The sequence below is a fragment of the Natator depressus genome, chromosome 2 (assembly GCF_965152275.1).
Source record: "Natator depressus isolate rNatDep1 chromosome 2, rNatDep2.hap1, whole genome shotgun sequence".
NCBI classification, from domain to species: domain Eukaryota; kingdom Metazoa; phylum Chordata; order Testudines; family Cheloniidae; genus Natator; species Natator depressus.
Genome location: NC_134235.1, coordinates 11,072,344 through 11,088,822, shown reverse-complemented (window position 1 = coordinate 11,088,822; position 16,479 = coordinate 11,072,344). Strand labels below are relative to the sequence as shown.

General features: G+C 45.9%; 2 protein-coding genes across 2 annotated transcripts in view; one reads left to right on the top strand and one right to left on the bottom strand.

The window, feature by feature from the left end:
- The window catches only part of KCNK9 (potassium two pore domain channel subfamily K member 9), a 119,689-nt gene extending 107,608 nt beyond the window's left edge, over window positions 1-12,081 (bottom strand). The window contains exon 1 of the mRNA XM_074943808.1: window positions 11,505-12,081. Coding sequence (XP_074799909.1) covers window positions 11,505-12,081 — 577 coding nt within the window. The remainder of the gene's footprint in view (window positions 1-11,504) is intronic.
- LOC141983517 (uncharacterized) overlaps window positions 1-16,479 on the top strand; it is a 78,817-nt gene that overhangs the window by 58,536 nt on the left and 3,802 nt on the right. Inside the window, exons 2-4 of the mRNA XM_074946716.1 lie at window positions 11,427-11,733; window positions 12,786-12,943; window positions 15,377-15,446. Coding sequence (XP_074802817.1) covers window positions 11,427-11,733; window positions 12,786-12,943; window positions 15,377-15,446 — 535 coding nt within the window. The remainder of the gene's footprint in view (window positions 1-11,426; window positions 11,734-12,785; window positions 12,944-15,376; window positions 15,447-16,479) is intronic.

The window sequence follows — 16,479 nt, the reverse complement described above, 5'->3', positions numbered from 1 at the left end:
ATCAGCTAATGCTGTTTCCTCTGACTGGCATAGTGTGGTCATTAAAGCAAATGCATTGGTAGCGAAGCCCTAATTGTTCTGGAAAGTACCCTTTAAATAATAGCCCTTTTATTACCAGTCGTGGTCTGTCTTAAGAGCAATTCATGTACTTAAGCCCTTTGCTTTCAAAGGCCAGATGCTCACATGTGTGCAGATCAGAGGCACTACAAGGAAATTCAGAAACTGATACTGGACAGATATTCCTTGATAAAGTTACCATCTCCCTCCTTTTTTGTGATATCTCTTACCACAGAAAGCAACATGGGAAGGGAGGCTGTGTGTGTATGTTTGTATGTATGTGTGCACATGTGTACAACTCAGATTCCCCAAGACATCAGTGAACACATTTTCAGAAGTATTTTGGTCAAATTCTACCCTCAAATGCCTGTAAGCAGTTCCTGGACATTAATTCAAAGCCAAAATGTGTCCCTTGCACAAGGCAGAAGGAAGGAGAACTTATTGTTTCAACTATTTGTTGCCTGAAATGAGTTTTATCTCATTTTAACAATAATTGTTCAAAGGTGCAGAAGCTAAAAACCTCCCAGAGAAAATCCACCTTTGGTACCATCTGTAACAAGGTGCACAGTGGTTCATGTATTTTCAAGAAGAGTGTTGGATGTGAGAGATGGGCAACCCCTTTCAAATACAATAAAAATCTCTCCTCTGCAAAACCTTGGCCCTAACTCAAACCAAAACCAAACTGAGCTTCTTTTGGGTTCAGACATAGTTGATTAACATTTATGTCCCTTATTTTTAGAGCCCAAATACCACTGAAAGGACATTCCTACACAAGCAGAAGCAGGAAGTACCAGAAATCTCACAAGGAAGCTGTCATAAATATAAAGGGAAGGGTAAACCCCTTTAAAATCCCTCCTGGCCAGAGGAAATCTCCTCTCACCTGTAAAGGGTTAAGAAGCTAAAGGTAACCTCGCTGGCACCTGACCAAAATGACCAATGAGGAGACAAGATACTTTCAAAAGCTGGGAGGAGGGAGAGAAACAAAGGGTCTGTGTCTCTCTGTCGGTATGCTGCTTTGCCGGGGATAGAACAGGAATGGAGTCTTAGAACTTTTAGTAAGTAATCTAGCTAGGTATGTGTTAGATTATGATTTCTTTAAATGGCTGAGAAAAGAATTGTGCTGAATAGAATAACTATTTCTGTCTGTGTGTCTTTTTTGTAACCTAAGGTTTTGCCTAGAGGGATTCTCTATGTTTTGAATCTAATTACCCTGTAAGGTACCTACCATCCTGATTTTACAGAGGTGATTCCTTTACTCCTATTTACTCCTATTTCTATTAAAAGTCTTCTTGTAAGGAAACTGAATGCTTTTTCATTGTTCTCAGATCCAAGGGTTTGGGTCTGTGGTCACCTATGCAAATTGGTGAGGATTTTTACCAAACCTTTCCCAGGAAGTGGGGTGCAAGGGTTGGGAGGATTTTGGGGGGAAAGACGTGTCCAAACTACGTTTCCCAGTAAACCCAGTTAGAGTTTGGTGGCAGTGGTTATTCCAAGGACAAAAGATAAAATTAATTTGTACCTTGGGGAAGTTTTAACCTAAGCTGGTAAAAGTAAGCTTAGGAGGTTTTCATGCAGGTCCCCACATCTGTACCCTAGAGTTCAGAGTGGGGGAGGAACCTTGACAGAAGCATATTCACAAGATGTTTGGATAGTTCAGAGCAACATCAGAGAAGTATTGAGACTTCGAGGTTCTTCCCTGATGCAAACTTCCAAAGCTAAGAAGGTCAACTACCACTACTTCATGGAAGGTCTTATAATATTTCAGATACAGTAGCTTTATATTCATGGCCTGTTGTATTCCACAACACTAGAGTTAAATTCTGCTACAATGTCCCTAGTTTCTGCAACAGACTTCATTTAAATTCCAAACTGGAGCTTTCATGAATTGATGCAATTATTATTACTACATGCACCACTGTCTTGCTCTAGATGAAATCAGGCCTGCTCCCCTGTGTAGCACAGACCCCATACGGTTAACAGCTAATCGGGATTCTCCTTTAGCTCAGGTGGTAAAGGGCTGTGCTGTTGAAGCAGATGAGACAAAATCTATCCCTGCTGCCCTGGCAAATTTCCATCATAACATACAGCAAAGTGACAACTGCAAAGTTCCTCTGTGGCCATAGATTTGTTAAAATATTGCCTTTGTGTCACAACTTCCATGGCAACAGCCTGTGATGACTTAAACGTTGGACTAGGACATTGCTGCTAGACGCAGCTAAAAGAGAAGGTAGGTTGTGGGGGATAAAGCATGCCACCACCTGGACCTCAAATGTCTTCATAGTAGGATAATGGAGACATACAGAAAACTGCTGGCACCACCAATTGCCTCAAGAATAGAATTTTTGTCTCCAATTTCCCTTCAATATGAGCTTTAAGAATTTCCACAGGTTGAGGGACCAGCACCATTTGCCCTGATCTGACCTCTTGTACTATACAATTAGCTGCTGGGGTTTAATTCGTCACTCTGTGTATTATCATTCTCAGGAAAAACACGCCTTTCCGAAGAGGCTGCCACATTTAGCAAAGAGAGCTATCATTTTCAATGATGGCAGAGCCTAAGAGACCATCTGCTGCCTGTCATATCCCTATAACCCCACAGTGGGTGTTCTTCTCTACAAGATGCTCTTCTCGGTTGTGCTGCTTCAGGATGACCCAGGAATCAAGTCACAGGACAATATAAAATTATTTCCCTCTTAATCACCCTAACAGTAACAAATACATACGTGCCCCTTCACGGGGAGTTGTCATCCATTGTAATGCCCTCATCATCTCAATAATGCAAGCATTTAAAAAAAATCGAGAGTGAGCCTATCACCCCTGAACCAACTGAGTGTTGCATAAGCCTGCTGTGGCAATCTGCCCGACGTTAAAAAAATGTTTATGTAATTCTGAAAAAAAAAAAAAAAGCCAAGCAACTCGGAGGGGTGTTTTCTTTCCGGAAGCAGAAAGTGCAGATCAAGCTTTTAAAAAAAAAAAAAAAAAATCCACTCTCTCAGCTGATCAGACGAGGATGTTAACGGTCAGGCAATGGGGAAAGAACGCATCATATTTTTTTAACGCAACTGCAAAAATAAGCATCAAAGCTCTTCTTGCAGGTTTCTCTCTGTCAAAAGTTGACTATGTAGCTTAATCCCCCACTCCTTGGAAAAAGGTTCACGCTAATCCTAGCTGTAAACTCCGAAGACAACATAAGCTCAACCTCAGCAAATCACATACGTTTCTTTGCGGGTTTTTTTTTTGGGGGGTGGGGGGGGAAGTGCATCTGAAAATGGCACTTGTGCAGCAAGAAGACATAACAACAGGTCAATAAATTGCTTGTGTTCCCTTCTTTTAATGTCTGTTATTTGCTTTACACTACAGAGAATTCTCTAGGAATTTGGCTGCTACCGAATGTGACTCCTTGGATCATGGAATGCATTTTGAATAAGGACCTGATCCAAAGCCCACTGAACTAAATAGGAATCTTTCACTGGCTTCAGGGGGCTTTAAATGAGGCCCTAAATTTCCAGACGTCCTAGGATCCAGGTAATATAGGCATAGGGTGCCACCCATGATCTACTACATACAATGAACATCTGCTGTTCAACCTGTTGGCTCAAGTCAGAAGCAGAGAGGACTATAACTGATTAGCTCTGCATCACCAGCAGATGTCCTTGATGGCTAGCTTGTATTAGGGGAAAGATGGAGAATTCATCCAGCCACAACCATAACAAAGGCGGGGATTTTCAATAGAAGTCACCTAGCTCTTTAAGCCTTCTTTTGAAAATCCCTCCCCAAAATAATAATAAAACAGAATAGTACATGCCCAGCTCTATATAATATGGCTGTATTTCCACGCACAGATTCTGCTGCTATCCAGAACCATGAGACCCAAGTTAGAGAAGCTTGTTTATAATACCACGAACCCACAACGAATGTATGCCTTTGGTATATCTACATTCAGCGGAGGTACTATTTACCTGGATATAAACTAGGAAAGCCTGTGTGGTGTTGTGGTACCATGAAAAACAACTAAATATCAAGGCCCTAAAATTGAGACATCCCTCAAAATGCAACCCAGGAAAATTTCTAATGAAGGGTTTGGGGTTTTTTTTGAATGATTCACAAACAAAACTGGACTTTGAATGAAAAAGGCCTTTGAAAACATATATTTAACGGTGACAAAAAATGTTGACATTAAAGATTCATCATGTTTTCCAAGCCCCCACCCCACAATAGATTAAGGGATAGAATAGGATAACACATACTGAATATGCTATTGAGATATAAAAATGAAGAACTGTTAAATGGTAAGATTAAGGACTTTGTTAGCTAGATATTAATAAACTGTAATTATGTATAAGGAACAAGTATAGATAAGGTAACACTTCGGCCAAAGCGTTGCCTGGCATGAGTGATTTGTTTAAAATGACGTTATTGTTGGCGAGATAAGTAATATGTCATGCCAGAAGATGTAAGTAAGAGCTACACAAACATGTAATGATAAATATAAAACACACTTTGTCTGGAAAGGCTCAGGATCAGAGTGACTTAGAACGAAGTGACCCAAAAAGTGAAAAACCAGCAGGAAAAATGCAGAAGTTGGGTCAATGAAGGCTGCACATACATCATGTATGGGATACTTAAAAAAACCAAGGGGTGATGTGCTAAAAGTTGATTGGATAAAGATTAAGTAATCTGTAATGTAGAAATGTATAAAACACCTAAGTGAACAAGGCCCAGACTGGAAAAAACACGGATGCAGAAAGTGAAGGAATGGGACTGAAGGACCAGACCAAGGGATCAGAGAAGGCAACGGCCATCATGGAATGTAAAAGAACTTCCCAGTGCCGAGAATGTGGTAACTTGGGCCCATTTACCTATTCCACCTTGTCTGTTATTTGCTGGCATCAATAAATTTGTCTGACAATAATTCTGTCTGAAATTGTACAAATAAAGGCAAAAATTGATTAAGCCTAAATCAGGTGGATTTAGGAGACAGTTTCACACTTTCACCTCCAGCAGTGGTTTGGAGGCATAAGAACAGGTTTGGGAGCCAGCTCATCCCCAGTTCCCCTCCTGGCTCTGCTACTGAAGCAGTGTGTGACTTTAGGAAAGTCACTTAAGCTTCCTACCTCTCAACTAAGGAGATTTATTACAGGATTTACCAGTCCCACATAAGTGCTGTGAGGGTTAATTACTGAATGTTTGTATAGCACTTTGAACATGCAAGGTAATATATGATGTTTGTTATTCATGTTACAATAAAGCATTGACCACATCCATCAATGTTTACCAAACAATGGACCCCACCACAAGGGTGTGAGCTCCTCCTCTAGGGAGCCAGCACCCTCAACTCCTACTGCCTTTTACAGGAGTTAAAGACACTTAGTTCCTTGCATGAAGCAAGGATCAGATGAAATAAAAACAATGGGCTTGGTCAAGGGCTGTCTTTCCATTGGATAACTTTCCTTTGGCTCAAGTCCTGTATGCACAGGAGCCTGATTCTGATCCCACTGAAATCAATGAAGTTTTGCTTTTAATTTCAGTGGGATCAAGAGCAGGTCCATGGTTAAATCAACCATGAGCTGTCTCTTGAGCTTCTTTTTCTTCTCCCGAATTTCTCTTCCTCCCCGCTTCTTTTATCTTCCCCATCAATGCCTCTGCTCCTTCTCTTCTCCCCCTTCTTTTTCCTCCCTTTACACCAGCTTGATAGTTTGTTCATTTGTTTAATTGATTTCCATCACAAAAGGTGCACACTCTGATTTATACTGTGATTTTGTTTTGGCATTGCTTAGTTATTGCAGAAAGTGAAGTACGGGTGTACAAACACAGACACTTATAAGCCATTCCTAGGAAAGGTGCACAAGGAATTCATACACTTGATGTGGGAATAGAAAAATAACCAAGGAGTATATTCAATGACTATACAAGAGAGAAAAACAGAAAGTGTCACTTAAAAGATTGTGGGCTTTCTTTCTACATGGGAAAAAAAATGTACTGAGCAGGAACGGCCCCAGCCATTTTGCCAGACAGGGTGGAAAACATTTTCACCCCTCCCCATCCTCAGTGACCAAGCCAAAAAAAAGAAGAAGCCCCAACCACAGCTAACAGATCAGTGGATTAAAAGAAAGAGGAGAAAAACTTGCAGAGGTATAAAGCCCCTTGGAAGATGGCACCCAGGGTGGCTGCCCTGCTTGCCTGCCCGTAGAACTGACCCTGAGCCCAAGGAGCATCAGAGTTTACGAAAAATAGAAAAAGGAAGAAAGAAGTGAAGAAAAATTAAAAGGAACAGAAAGGCAAGGAGAAGCGAGAGAAAGGACACCAAATGCTAAATAATAATAATTATATCAGTCACCCATTTGACAGATTTGTATCAAAGAGATCTGGGGACAACAATCACCAAAGAGTGGCTAAGGGACTTTTGGGTGCTTCAGAAACCCAACTGCAGCCTTTTATTGTATATATAACTTGGGTATGTTATCCTGGGCAAACGTGGTTTAAGATCAATCTAAATTACATTTCAGCCTTCTTCGGAAACCGTTTTAAAATGGGTCCTGCTAACATGACTGTAGCAGGAGTGTGGACAGGATATAACTATGAAAAAAACATTTTTCCTTTAAGAGACTGAAGAATTGTCTCTAAAAACATGTTAACCAAGTTGTGAACCAGCCACATTAGCAGAGAACTATTTTTAAATGGTTTCATGCAGTTGGAAATATAGTATAGATAGGCCTTTTAAGATTCACTGAACCTATTCTACAGTTGTACAGATACCTGGAGTACTACAGTGTGGCTGACTTAGCATGCTCATGTACAATGTGATCATATCCACAGAGTTCTGAAAGGTGGCTGACTTCCCCTTTGTTATGAAGGTGCAATCGACAGAGACTACAAGTCTCAGCATCTAATACTTTGGGCCAGATCTTTGCTGGCATGAATTAGCAGAGTTTCATTGACTTCATTGGAACTATGCCCATTTGTACCACAAGTGCATGAGGCCCTCCTTCTTGATCTGAGTGTATTAAAGAGGAGAGTGGCTCCAATCTGCTCTGTTTTATTTAAATTCGATATGGCCTTCATGCTGGTGGCAAGTTGCTGATGCAGCCGTTGGCTGACCAAAGCATGGATTTCTTTGTTCTCTCACTTCCAAGACCTTTCCATATAAGGATCTCAATGCACTTTACAAAAATTAAGCAAACAAATCTTACCCATCCTTCTGCAATAGGTATTATGCCCATTTTACATATGTGTAAATTGAGGCATAGAGAGGGTAAGTAACTTAAATGCTGTCCTGAACGGAAATGCATTTAAGCATGTGTTTAGCTACTTTCTTAAATCTGGGGCCAAACTCTCTGTGAAGCAGCTATCTGTCGTTTGCAAAGAATCCCTATCAGTGGGAACATCATATACTGGGTATTGCAAATACTGTACAGCATTCTCCAAAAACATCACATCTCTGTTGATCAGAGTGTTTCAATCTCTTCTCACAGTAGGCTATGGACTGAGTTCAAAGAGTCAGAAAGTCATAAAGCTAGAAAACTAGCTCTTTTGAGACTCCCACTGCACATCACATGCCATGTCTGCATTCAGCTCTCATTACTTTATGCAGTCACTTCTTTTTTCCAAAAAAAAAAGAACATCCTCAATCTGTTCATAGCTTTAGTTCATTTTAGGGCAACAAACAGCTTTCAGTTCTTTACAATCCACACAAGCCTTCAGAAATATTCAGTGTTTACTAGAACTCTGTAGTGTTAAATCAAGTATGACTATCACCCTTAAAAGCCTAAATGATGGAGTCCTAGCTATACTAATAACATATTTTGACAGTGTCACCACCTGCCTAAGTAAAACAGTTTACTCACCACTAAAAACCTGGAAGATGGAGTCACAAGTTACCAGAATTTCTTTTCAAAAGTTGGCATTGTTATTCATAATACCCAGACTCTTGATTTACTCAATGGTATAAACTACAGTGTACCATTACAGAGATAAACAGCTGGAAGGAATACCAGATACATTCACTCACTCTCTCTCCCTCTCTCTCATCCTCTTGGCCTGATAGCTGGAAGTGGATGGAAGCTGATATTAACGAACACTGAAGTGAGAAGAATCCTGAATAAAATCAGTAAGTGTTAAGAGCCATGAGAGTCTGATTACTTCCTTTGACCATGTGAAAACTTTCTCATAATTCTAACATGATGAAAACGTCAATAAAAAGGGTGTTTCTATTCTGCCACTGGATTTTAAGAATAGGGTTACAGAAAATTGTGATGTTTGCTCTTGCTAATTCCTTGCTAGAGATATTAGAAAACAGAAGTAAAATAATCTTCCCAAATTCAGTTTACAATATCTCCTGGGTACAGAATAAAAATCCTCTTTCCATGTACTTGATCCCTCAGATTCCTTTATTTAGAAATGGGATTGAGAAGCTACGCAGACCATAACTACGACTGCAAGCCAATAAAAATAAAATGATCTAGAGAATACAAAATTAAAAAGTTAGCTAAATCTTACTACTGCACCTGACTTGGAAGGTTTTTAATTATTTATACTTCAGTTAAAATAGATCTTTAATGATCTATACTTAAGATGAAATCATGAGCTGGGTTTCTTTATATTGTGGAGTCAAAATTTGGCAAAATGTGGATACTGCAGGACATTTGCTGCAGGGAGCTGTCCAATTCAGCACCATATTTGTACAGTAGACATTCAAAATGAAGCTCAAAAATTCAAGTCAATCCTGCTTTCATTTGGGTCCTTTTTCTATATAAATTGTCTCTACCAGGCTGAGATAGTAATTGTGATCATCAAAACTAATTTTACAGGGGCATTTAATGACTGGGCCCTCTTCGTTAACACTGTATGTGTTTCTTGAATTCTACCTGGAAGATTTTGAAGGAAGAATGAGATGTGCATGCAAGCAACGTGTGCAAGTTTAGAATGAAAACAGGAATAGCAACAGAAGATTAACCTGAACAGTTAATATTCCTGCACAATCTAAGAAACAATACAATAGAGGGAAAATGCTTTGGTATTTCCTTTCCAGGCCCAAGAACTTCTTAAGTAGACAAAAATTTAAAATGAGAAGCTTTTTACTGGAAAATTAATCGTTTTGGATGAACCAGTAATTTATCCACACTATTTCATCCACTCTAATTTTTTACAGACAATTGTTATAAAAGATAACATCACTGGGCAGCTTATGTTTTGAAAGGATTATGTAAAAGACAATAGAAGAAAAGTGCCTTTAGTAAGACAGATATAGTAACTAATTTATTAATAAACTTTTGGAATAGTGATTACTTATCCTGCCAGAGAATACACTTATAAATACTTGTTAAGGTATCTCCACATTGTGTCTTTCCACTGCATTGTTTCTTCCAGCACTTAACTACTGCTATAGATATTGTAATGTTAAAAGAATGCTGACCTCCCAAAGTGCCTCAGCCCACTGACAAGAATGGGTACATGTCCAAGGCTATTGATTTTCTTAAATGTATCTAAACTCTTCATTTTAGAAAACACCTAAGCATCCTGTAACTGACATTGTTGACTTCATAAACTTCAGCCTTCATTTTAGCAAAAGAAATTGGACTCTTCTGTATTTTTCATTAAGTCATTTCTATTGTACCTGAAAGGAAAACATTGATCCAACTTTCCTCAACTTTGGAAACAAAAGCAAGTTTTGGTTTGTTTCCAGGCCAAAAAAAAAACAAAAAAAAACCCACACATTTACAACCCTTCATACCCATCACCAGCATAGCTTAGTGACTGTGAAAATATTTAATTGTTGTTTACAGCAGGCATACAATGTACAGTAAGTCATATAATAATCCATATGGACAAGATATTTCAATGTTTTAATAAGGCACAAATAAAAACTAAAAGATGCAAAATTGGGGAGAAGAAATCCCACTGAACAAAACAGGAATCTAGTTCTAGCTTTATAGAGTGTACACAATAACGGTCTGTTGTATGGCCTCATATGAAATATTTATGTTTTCTATTCATAAAAAGATGTCTGGCAATGGAAAAAAAACTAATCAAAAAATCTCATCACCTCCATAAAGAGAACTAGGCTTCACATTGTCAGATGATCTTTCAAAGAAAATGATTCACTGCCCCAGGTAAGAAAGTCAAAATACAGATGTAAGTAAACACTTTTTCCTGACAGCTCAAAGGAGAGTGGATTGGATATTCTCCTGAAAACTGACAGTATCTTCAGGTGGTAATGTGCAAATTTGTTGTAACAAGCCCTAAACAGTCAAAAGATAGTGTCTGTCTTTATTAACAACAGTAAGCTGGTCTTTCATGTCCTGTTCAATATAATGCACTATCAACCATTCACTGAGCTGAAGTGACCTTCTCAGATCTCCACAGATGTTAAAGAGGAACATGTCCTGTGAGGACATGTTAGTTGCCTCATTAAATGCAGCCTATTTAGTATAAAACAAGTAACAATGTAAACACCATACAGACCAAAGCAACGGTGCTAGACATAATTTTGTCTGTAGATTGCCGTCTACCTACTTGTTTTTATTTCAGGAAACAAAACTTTGTTTGGGCCATGCAGTTTTACTGGAGTGAAATACAGAACTGCAAAATAGCCCTTAGCTTTGTCAACATATTGTCACTTGACAGTCTCTGGAAAGTTCACTTTGAAGTGGAGTAATGAATGAGGGCGAGGGATCGCCTTTATGTTTGTTTAATTGTTTACTCCCCCCCCCCCCCAAATGCAGGCTCGGGTGTGACACACTACTGTAGCCTGTCCAAGCACCAGTCACTGCAATTGCAAAATAAAATTTCTGGAAAATAAGGGTCGTGAACAAGACAGCCACGGATAGAAACTACAACTGTATTCAGCGTCTCCTAGCACAGCACCCACCCCTACCAAAGCACTTTGCAAATAGAGATAACTTTTCCCATGACTAAATGAAGACTTATGATTAGCTGATGCAGGCTTCACTACCATCATCCTCAAAGAGCGATTTGCGTGAGTGTCCCCCCTAAGTCTCTGAAGCTTGCAAGTGAAGGAGTGCCCGGGGTACAGTAAGTCGCCAAGCCAGGAGTTGCAGAGCAGAATGGGTTGCACATCCCAGCCACCTGCCTTGAGGTTCCAGAGCAGAGTTTTAGCATTTATTATCCTTCTCCTCCCCTTCCCAAGAGAGAGCATGACTCTAGCTTGGCAGTCAACGCCAGCCCCCTTTCTACCCCCTCACCCAACTTCAGACACACTTTCCAGGTGCAACAGGACAAAGGCTGCGTCTTGGGGTGACGGGTGGGGGACACCTCAAAGCCCCTGGAAACAACACTAGCTACCCACCGCAGGGATAGGGAGGGGAAGGGGTCCTGAGCGACTTCTGTCCTGTTTAACCCTTTGCACCCAGCAGCCCCAGCCCTGGGAGCCCCTGGCATCACTCGGCCAGGCCAGGGAGCGTGCGGGACCGGGCAGGCCGGGCACTCACCGATAGTCGTGATGACCGTGATGGCAAAGTAGAAGGAGCCCGCGAATTTCCACTGGACCCCGGCCCGGTGGGGCTCGGACTGCATGATGACCAGCTCCAGCTGCCGGTAGTCCTCGCTGGTGATGTTGTACTTCCCTTTGAGCCGGATCTCCTCGGCTTTGAGCTTCTCCTCCTCCCGCAACTCGTTGTCGGACTCCAGGGCATCAAAGACGGCGGCCCCGACCAGCAGGTAGGTGAACGTGCAGATGATCAGGGACAGGGTCCGCACGTTCTGCCTCTTCATGGCCGCCAGCAAGGGGCGAGTGAGGGGACCATGTCCCCCCCTGGCCGTCCGGGGATCCGACAGGGTGCAGCAGCCGCAGCCGGCGGGGGGGAGCTGCAGGCAGCAGGGGGGCAGCCGCAGGGGGCGGCGGCGGCTCCCGAGGCTCCGGGGCGGCAGCTCCCCGCCTCCCTGCTCGGGCTCCTGGGAGGAAGACAGGCACAGGAGGCTGCTGGAGCGCCTGGACCAGGTGCCCGGCAGCCGGGAAACTCTGCGCAGGACCTGCCCAAACCAAGCCGTCCCAGTGCGCAGGGCCATCCACAACACCCCCTTAGCGCCTGAAAACCAGCGCCTCCCTCCCCGCTGCCTCCAGGAGTGGGCTGGGGGGGCGGGGGGGAGAGACGAGCCCCGCCGTCCTGGGGAAGGAGGAGGGGAGGACCAGTCCTCGAGTGCTGGCGAGGAGAGGCTGAGCAGCACGGGAGCCGGGGGGCGGGGGTGCCAGGCGGGGAAGGGCCGGGGGAGCCACCCAGCAGCAAGGCAGACTCGGTGCGAGGGGAGGTTGGGTTTCTTCTTCTACTACTACAAGTTTCTGTACTCAGCGCTCCTCCGGCTGGCGAGGGGGAGGGGAGAAGGGAAGGGGGGGAGGGGGTTAGGGAGCAGCATCCCCAGCGGAGCTGCCGCCCGGGAGGAAGGGGAATCGCTTCTGGGGGAAAGGCTGGAGGGTCCGCAGCGGCGATCACGCCAGCTGTGCCCGGGAGGTGGGGCAGAGGCTTGCCCGGGACCGTCACACTCCAGCGGCTGCGTGCGGGGAGGAGGCGTGAGAGGAGCCCTCAAGGGCAGGCTGGCGCAAGGCACCCCGGCGCCAGGGCTGGAGAGGCCAGCCCCCGGCGGCGGGTGCCGGTCCTCTGCCCAGACCGGATCGGAGCGACACTCCAGCCCCAGAGCACGCCCCGGGCACTCACAGGGCTCCGCTGGGTTTGATCGCGGGGACCAACTTTTCTTAAAAAATGAATTGTTCCTAGCTAAAGGACTCAAACCGGGCGCTCTGCGGCCTCGGCCCTCAGCCGCTCCCCGCGGAAAGAGCCAGGCTGAAGTCAGGTGGCTGGAGACAGCCGATGCTCGCGAAGAAGATCTGGAAGTCCAGCCCGACTAGGACGGAGACCGTGTCAGACGTTAGCCTGTGAGTTTTCGGCAGCATACCCAGAAAGCTGGCTTTCCTCGCCGGGGGGGGGGGGGGAGGAACAAACTCGGGGGTGCAGCTTCCTTCCTGGGTTCAAACCATCAGAGTAACGCACCGCCGGGCAGGAGGGTCCCCTGGGCCACGGAGAGGGGCACAAAAAGCCGAGGCGTTGCCCAGGGTGGACGAAATCAGCAGCCCACCTGGCCGGGGTGGCGGCGGGGACAGGCTCGGAGCAGACACAAGCCCATCAACCTGTCTGGCCCATGGAGGTGAAGCATCAGATCCCAGGGACGCTCATTCCATCCTTTCTGCTGCGGGCAGGAGAAGACACCGAAACCGTCACCCGAAAATACAAGCGGAGCGAGGGGTGTCGCCCCCTCCCAGCCAGACCCCAAAACGGCCACTTGCTCCCGCTCCTGCCCCGCTGGGATTCTTGGACCGACGCCCTTTTAAAAAGAGCAATTCTCCGCCTCCTCCCAAGCACTTGACAGCATCTCGGGGAAAATCAAGCCACTGCTCCGAGCCATGTCTCTCGCTCCAGGCAGGCAGGGGGAACAGTTCCCAGGCTCACCAACCTGCGGTGGCTTTTGTGAGCTGCTGGGGTGGGTTTTTCCCCCTATTAACCCGCTCCTTCCCGAGGCACTTTTTACGCTCCCCCTCCCCAGCCGCTCTGCGCCCACCCTGCCTGCAAGAGGCTGGAGCGATGAGTTGCTCCCCTTGGCTCTCTCCTGCCTTGCACCATCGCATGCGACTCGCTCCCGCTGGCTCTGTCCCCTCCCCGCCCCGGGTCCCCTCCCCCGCTGTGGCCACTCCCAGCCTCCTCCTCCTATGCTCAGCCTAGCGGGGTTTTGCTGGGAGCCACGCACCACGTGGGGCAGGTTTTCCAGGCGCGCTCTCTTCCTTCTTTCACCCTGACCATCTTCCCGGGGGGGGGGCAGAAGCAGCGGAAAGGGAGGAGTGGGGGGAGACCCAGGTCTTGCTTCCCTTCCAGACTACGCTGGATGGAGACGACGCTTTAGATCTTTGCCATGTGCTGGGGCCAGGAGTGAAACCAGTTTCAAACGCGCTCCGCAAAGTTCTCTGCTCCGCGCAGCTGTTGCTAAGCGGCGTTGAGACCACATCCCTCCCACCGGCCTGCAGCCCTGCTTTTCTGGGCTAGCTCTCGCCGGATGGGCTCGGCTTCTCTCCCCCGCTCCGCTCCTTTGCTCAGGTGTGTCACCCTCAATTCCTCACCCCAGGGAATTCCTCCCCGTGGAAGGCGGGGCTGATCGCTCTACCTAGGGAGGCGGGTCCGGTCACCTGCAGCAGGTAAACCGGGCACTGGACAAAGCAGAAGTTACCCGCCAGGTGTGTTCCCCCCCCCCCCCGCTTGGTGGTAATGGCGGGGGGCAGCCGGCGGAATCACAGGGCACACCCCAAATCAGACCTCGCGGGGCGCTTGGGCCATATTACGGGCGGCGCGCTGGGTGAAATAAGCCCCGTCGGTAAACACAGGGACTCAGAGGAGCCGGCTGTCGGTGGTTAAATAAAGCAAACCCCGTTATCGACCCCGGGGCCGCGCTGCGATTAGAGCAATTATGAATCATGACCGGGCGTGGCTGCCCACGGCCCTTTGCCAGGCGCTGGGAGGAGCCGGGAGCTTGCGGGGTGGCTCAGCACTTCCCCTCATGTGGAGCTGATTGGACCCAGCCTCTCTCTCCCACTGGCACTTCCCTTTCCAAGGAGCACCCAGCAGGGAGGCAGATGCCACTTGGCTGCTGCCCTCTGCCCCGCGGGGAGGGCACATGTCACCATAGAATCAGAGTATCAGGGCTGGAAGGGACCTCAGGAGATCATCTAGTCCAACCCCCTGATCAAAGCAGGACCAATCCCCCACTAAATCATCCCATCTACTCGAAGGCCATTTTTTACAGCGCAGATGGGTTCTGGGGCCATCACTCAGTCCAGCTGCTAGCCAGAGAGGCAGGGTGGGCTTGTGAAGAAAGCCCTGGGCTGGGGTGCAGGCAGTGCTTGGCCTTGCTGCAGACTCCCTGTACGGCCCCTGGGGAACCCAAACTCTTCCTGCCTTGGAGCCCCGTATCACACGACTTCATTGCTCCCGCTCTCCCCTAGGTCGGTTGGGATTTTCAAAGGCAGGCAAGGGAGTGAGCTGATCACAGGGAGTCGAGTGCCTAATTTATTTAGGGAAACTCTTCAGGACAGGGACTTTCTCACACTGTGTTTGCATGGCCCCTCGTACAATGGAGCTTTGATCCGGATCGGGTCCTCTAGGTGCTACCCTAATCCAAATAAATAACCACCACCACCACCCTATTTATTCAAGGCTGACAAAGTCCCATACACAAAGACAGAGTTGGTCAGGGGATAAAGAGAGGGAGCTCTACCACTGCAGTGTGCTATATGGTTTTAATGTTGATTTTCATTTACTTAAAGGCATGGTGATGATGCTCATCGCAGATATTCACAAATGAGGCTTCACAGTGTTCCAGGTTTCTGGATACAGGCAAGTCAGTATGAGATTTCCAAAAGCTTGGGGCATTCTGAAAATCCTGAGAGGGCCGCCTCCTGCTATTCTTACATGGCTGAGGCAGGTTTATTTTAGTATGTCTGATTTAGGGCCAGAGCCTGAGGTGTTCGCTCAAGTCAAACTCCCCTTGATTTCAATGGAGACTCTGGAATTTGGGCCTTAGGATGTAAGGCTGGGATTTTCAGAAGAGTGTAAGGGAGTTAGGTGCCCAATTCTCATTGAAATCCAATGGGAGCTGGGCACCAAACTCCTGCAGGCTCCTTTCAGAGTCCCAGCCTATGTTCCCAAGACCTTGTCTTCCTCAGTGCTCCCACAGCAACTAGGACATTGTGTGGCTCAATGGATGATGACCAAGATTTTCAAAAGTGACTAGTGATTTTGGATGCTCACATCTGAGACAATGTGTTAAGCACCCATCCTCTGAAAATCAGGCCCTTGTAAGGTGTCTCAAGCTGGGATCTCAAAAAGTGAGACACCAAAAATCACAGATTTCAGCGGTAGCCGTGTTAGTCTGAATCAGCAGCAAAAATGAGGACTCCTTGTGGCACCTTACAGACGAGCACATTTATTTGGGCACAAGCTTTCGTGGGCTAGAACCCATTTCATCAGTGGGTTTGTTAGTCTGTAAGGTGCCACAAGGACCCCTCGTTGCTGGGTTTTTTTGAAAAAGAAAATCACAGTCACTTTTGAAAACCTTGGCCAATTAGTCTCGTAACTGAACATGCTGTGGGATTAATTGACGGGCAGAGTAATATTTCATTAAGGTAAATCTTTGTCACGGCAGCTTACACACTTCCACATCCATAACAACGACATATATGTCGGGAAGAGCTCACAGATGTGAGCTATAGTGTCTAGCGACAGAGACTGAAGAAAGAGTTGGTTTTTTTGAAACTGAGCAGTCTGATTAAGGTTGCCCATTTCTGATTCTCCAGGGGAAGGGGGGGGGGTGAGATCTATAAATAGCTTGCAACACAGAGAATCCTACAGCAAAGTTGCTGGGAAGATC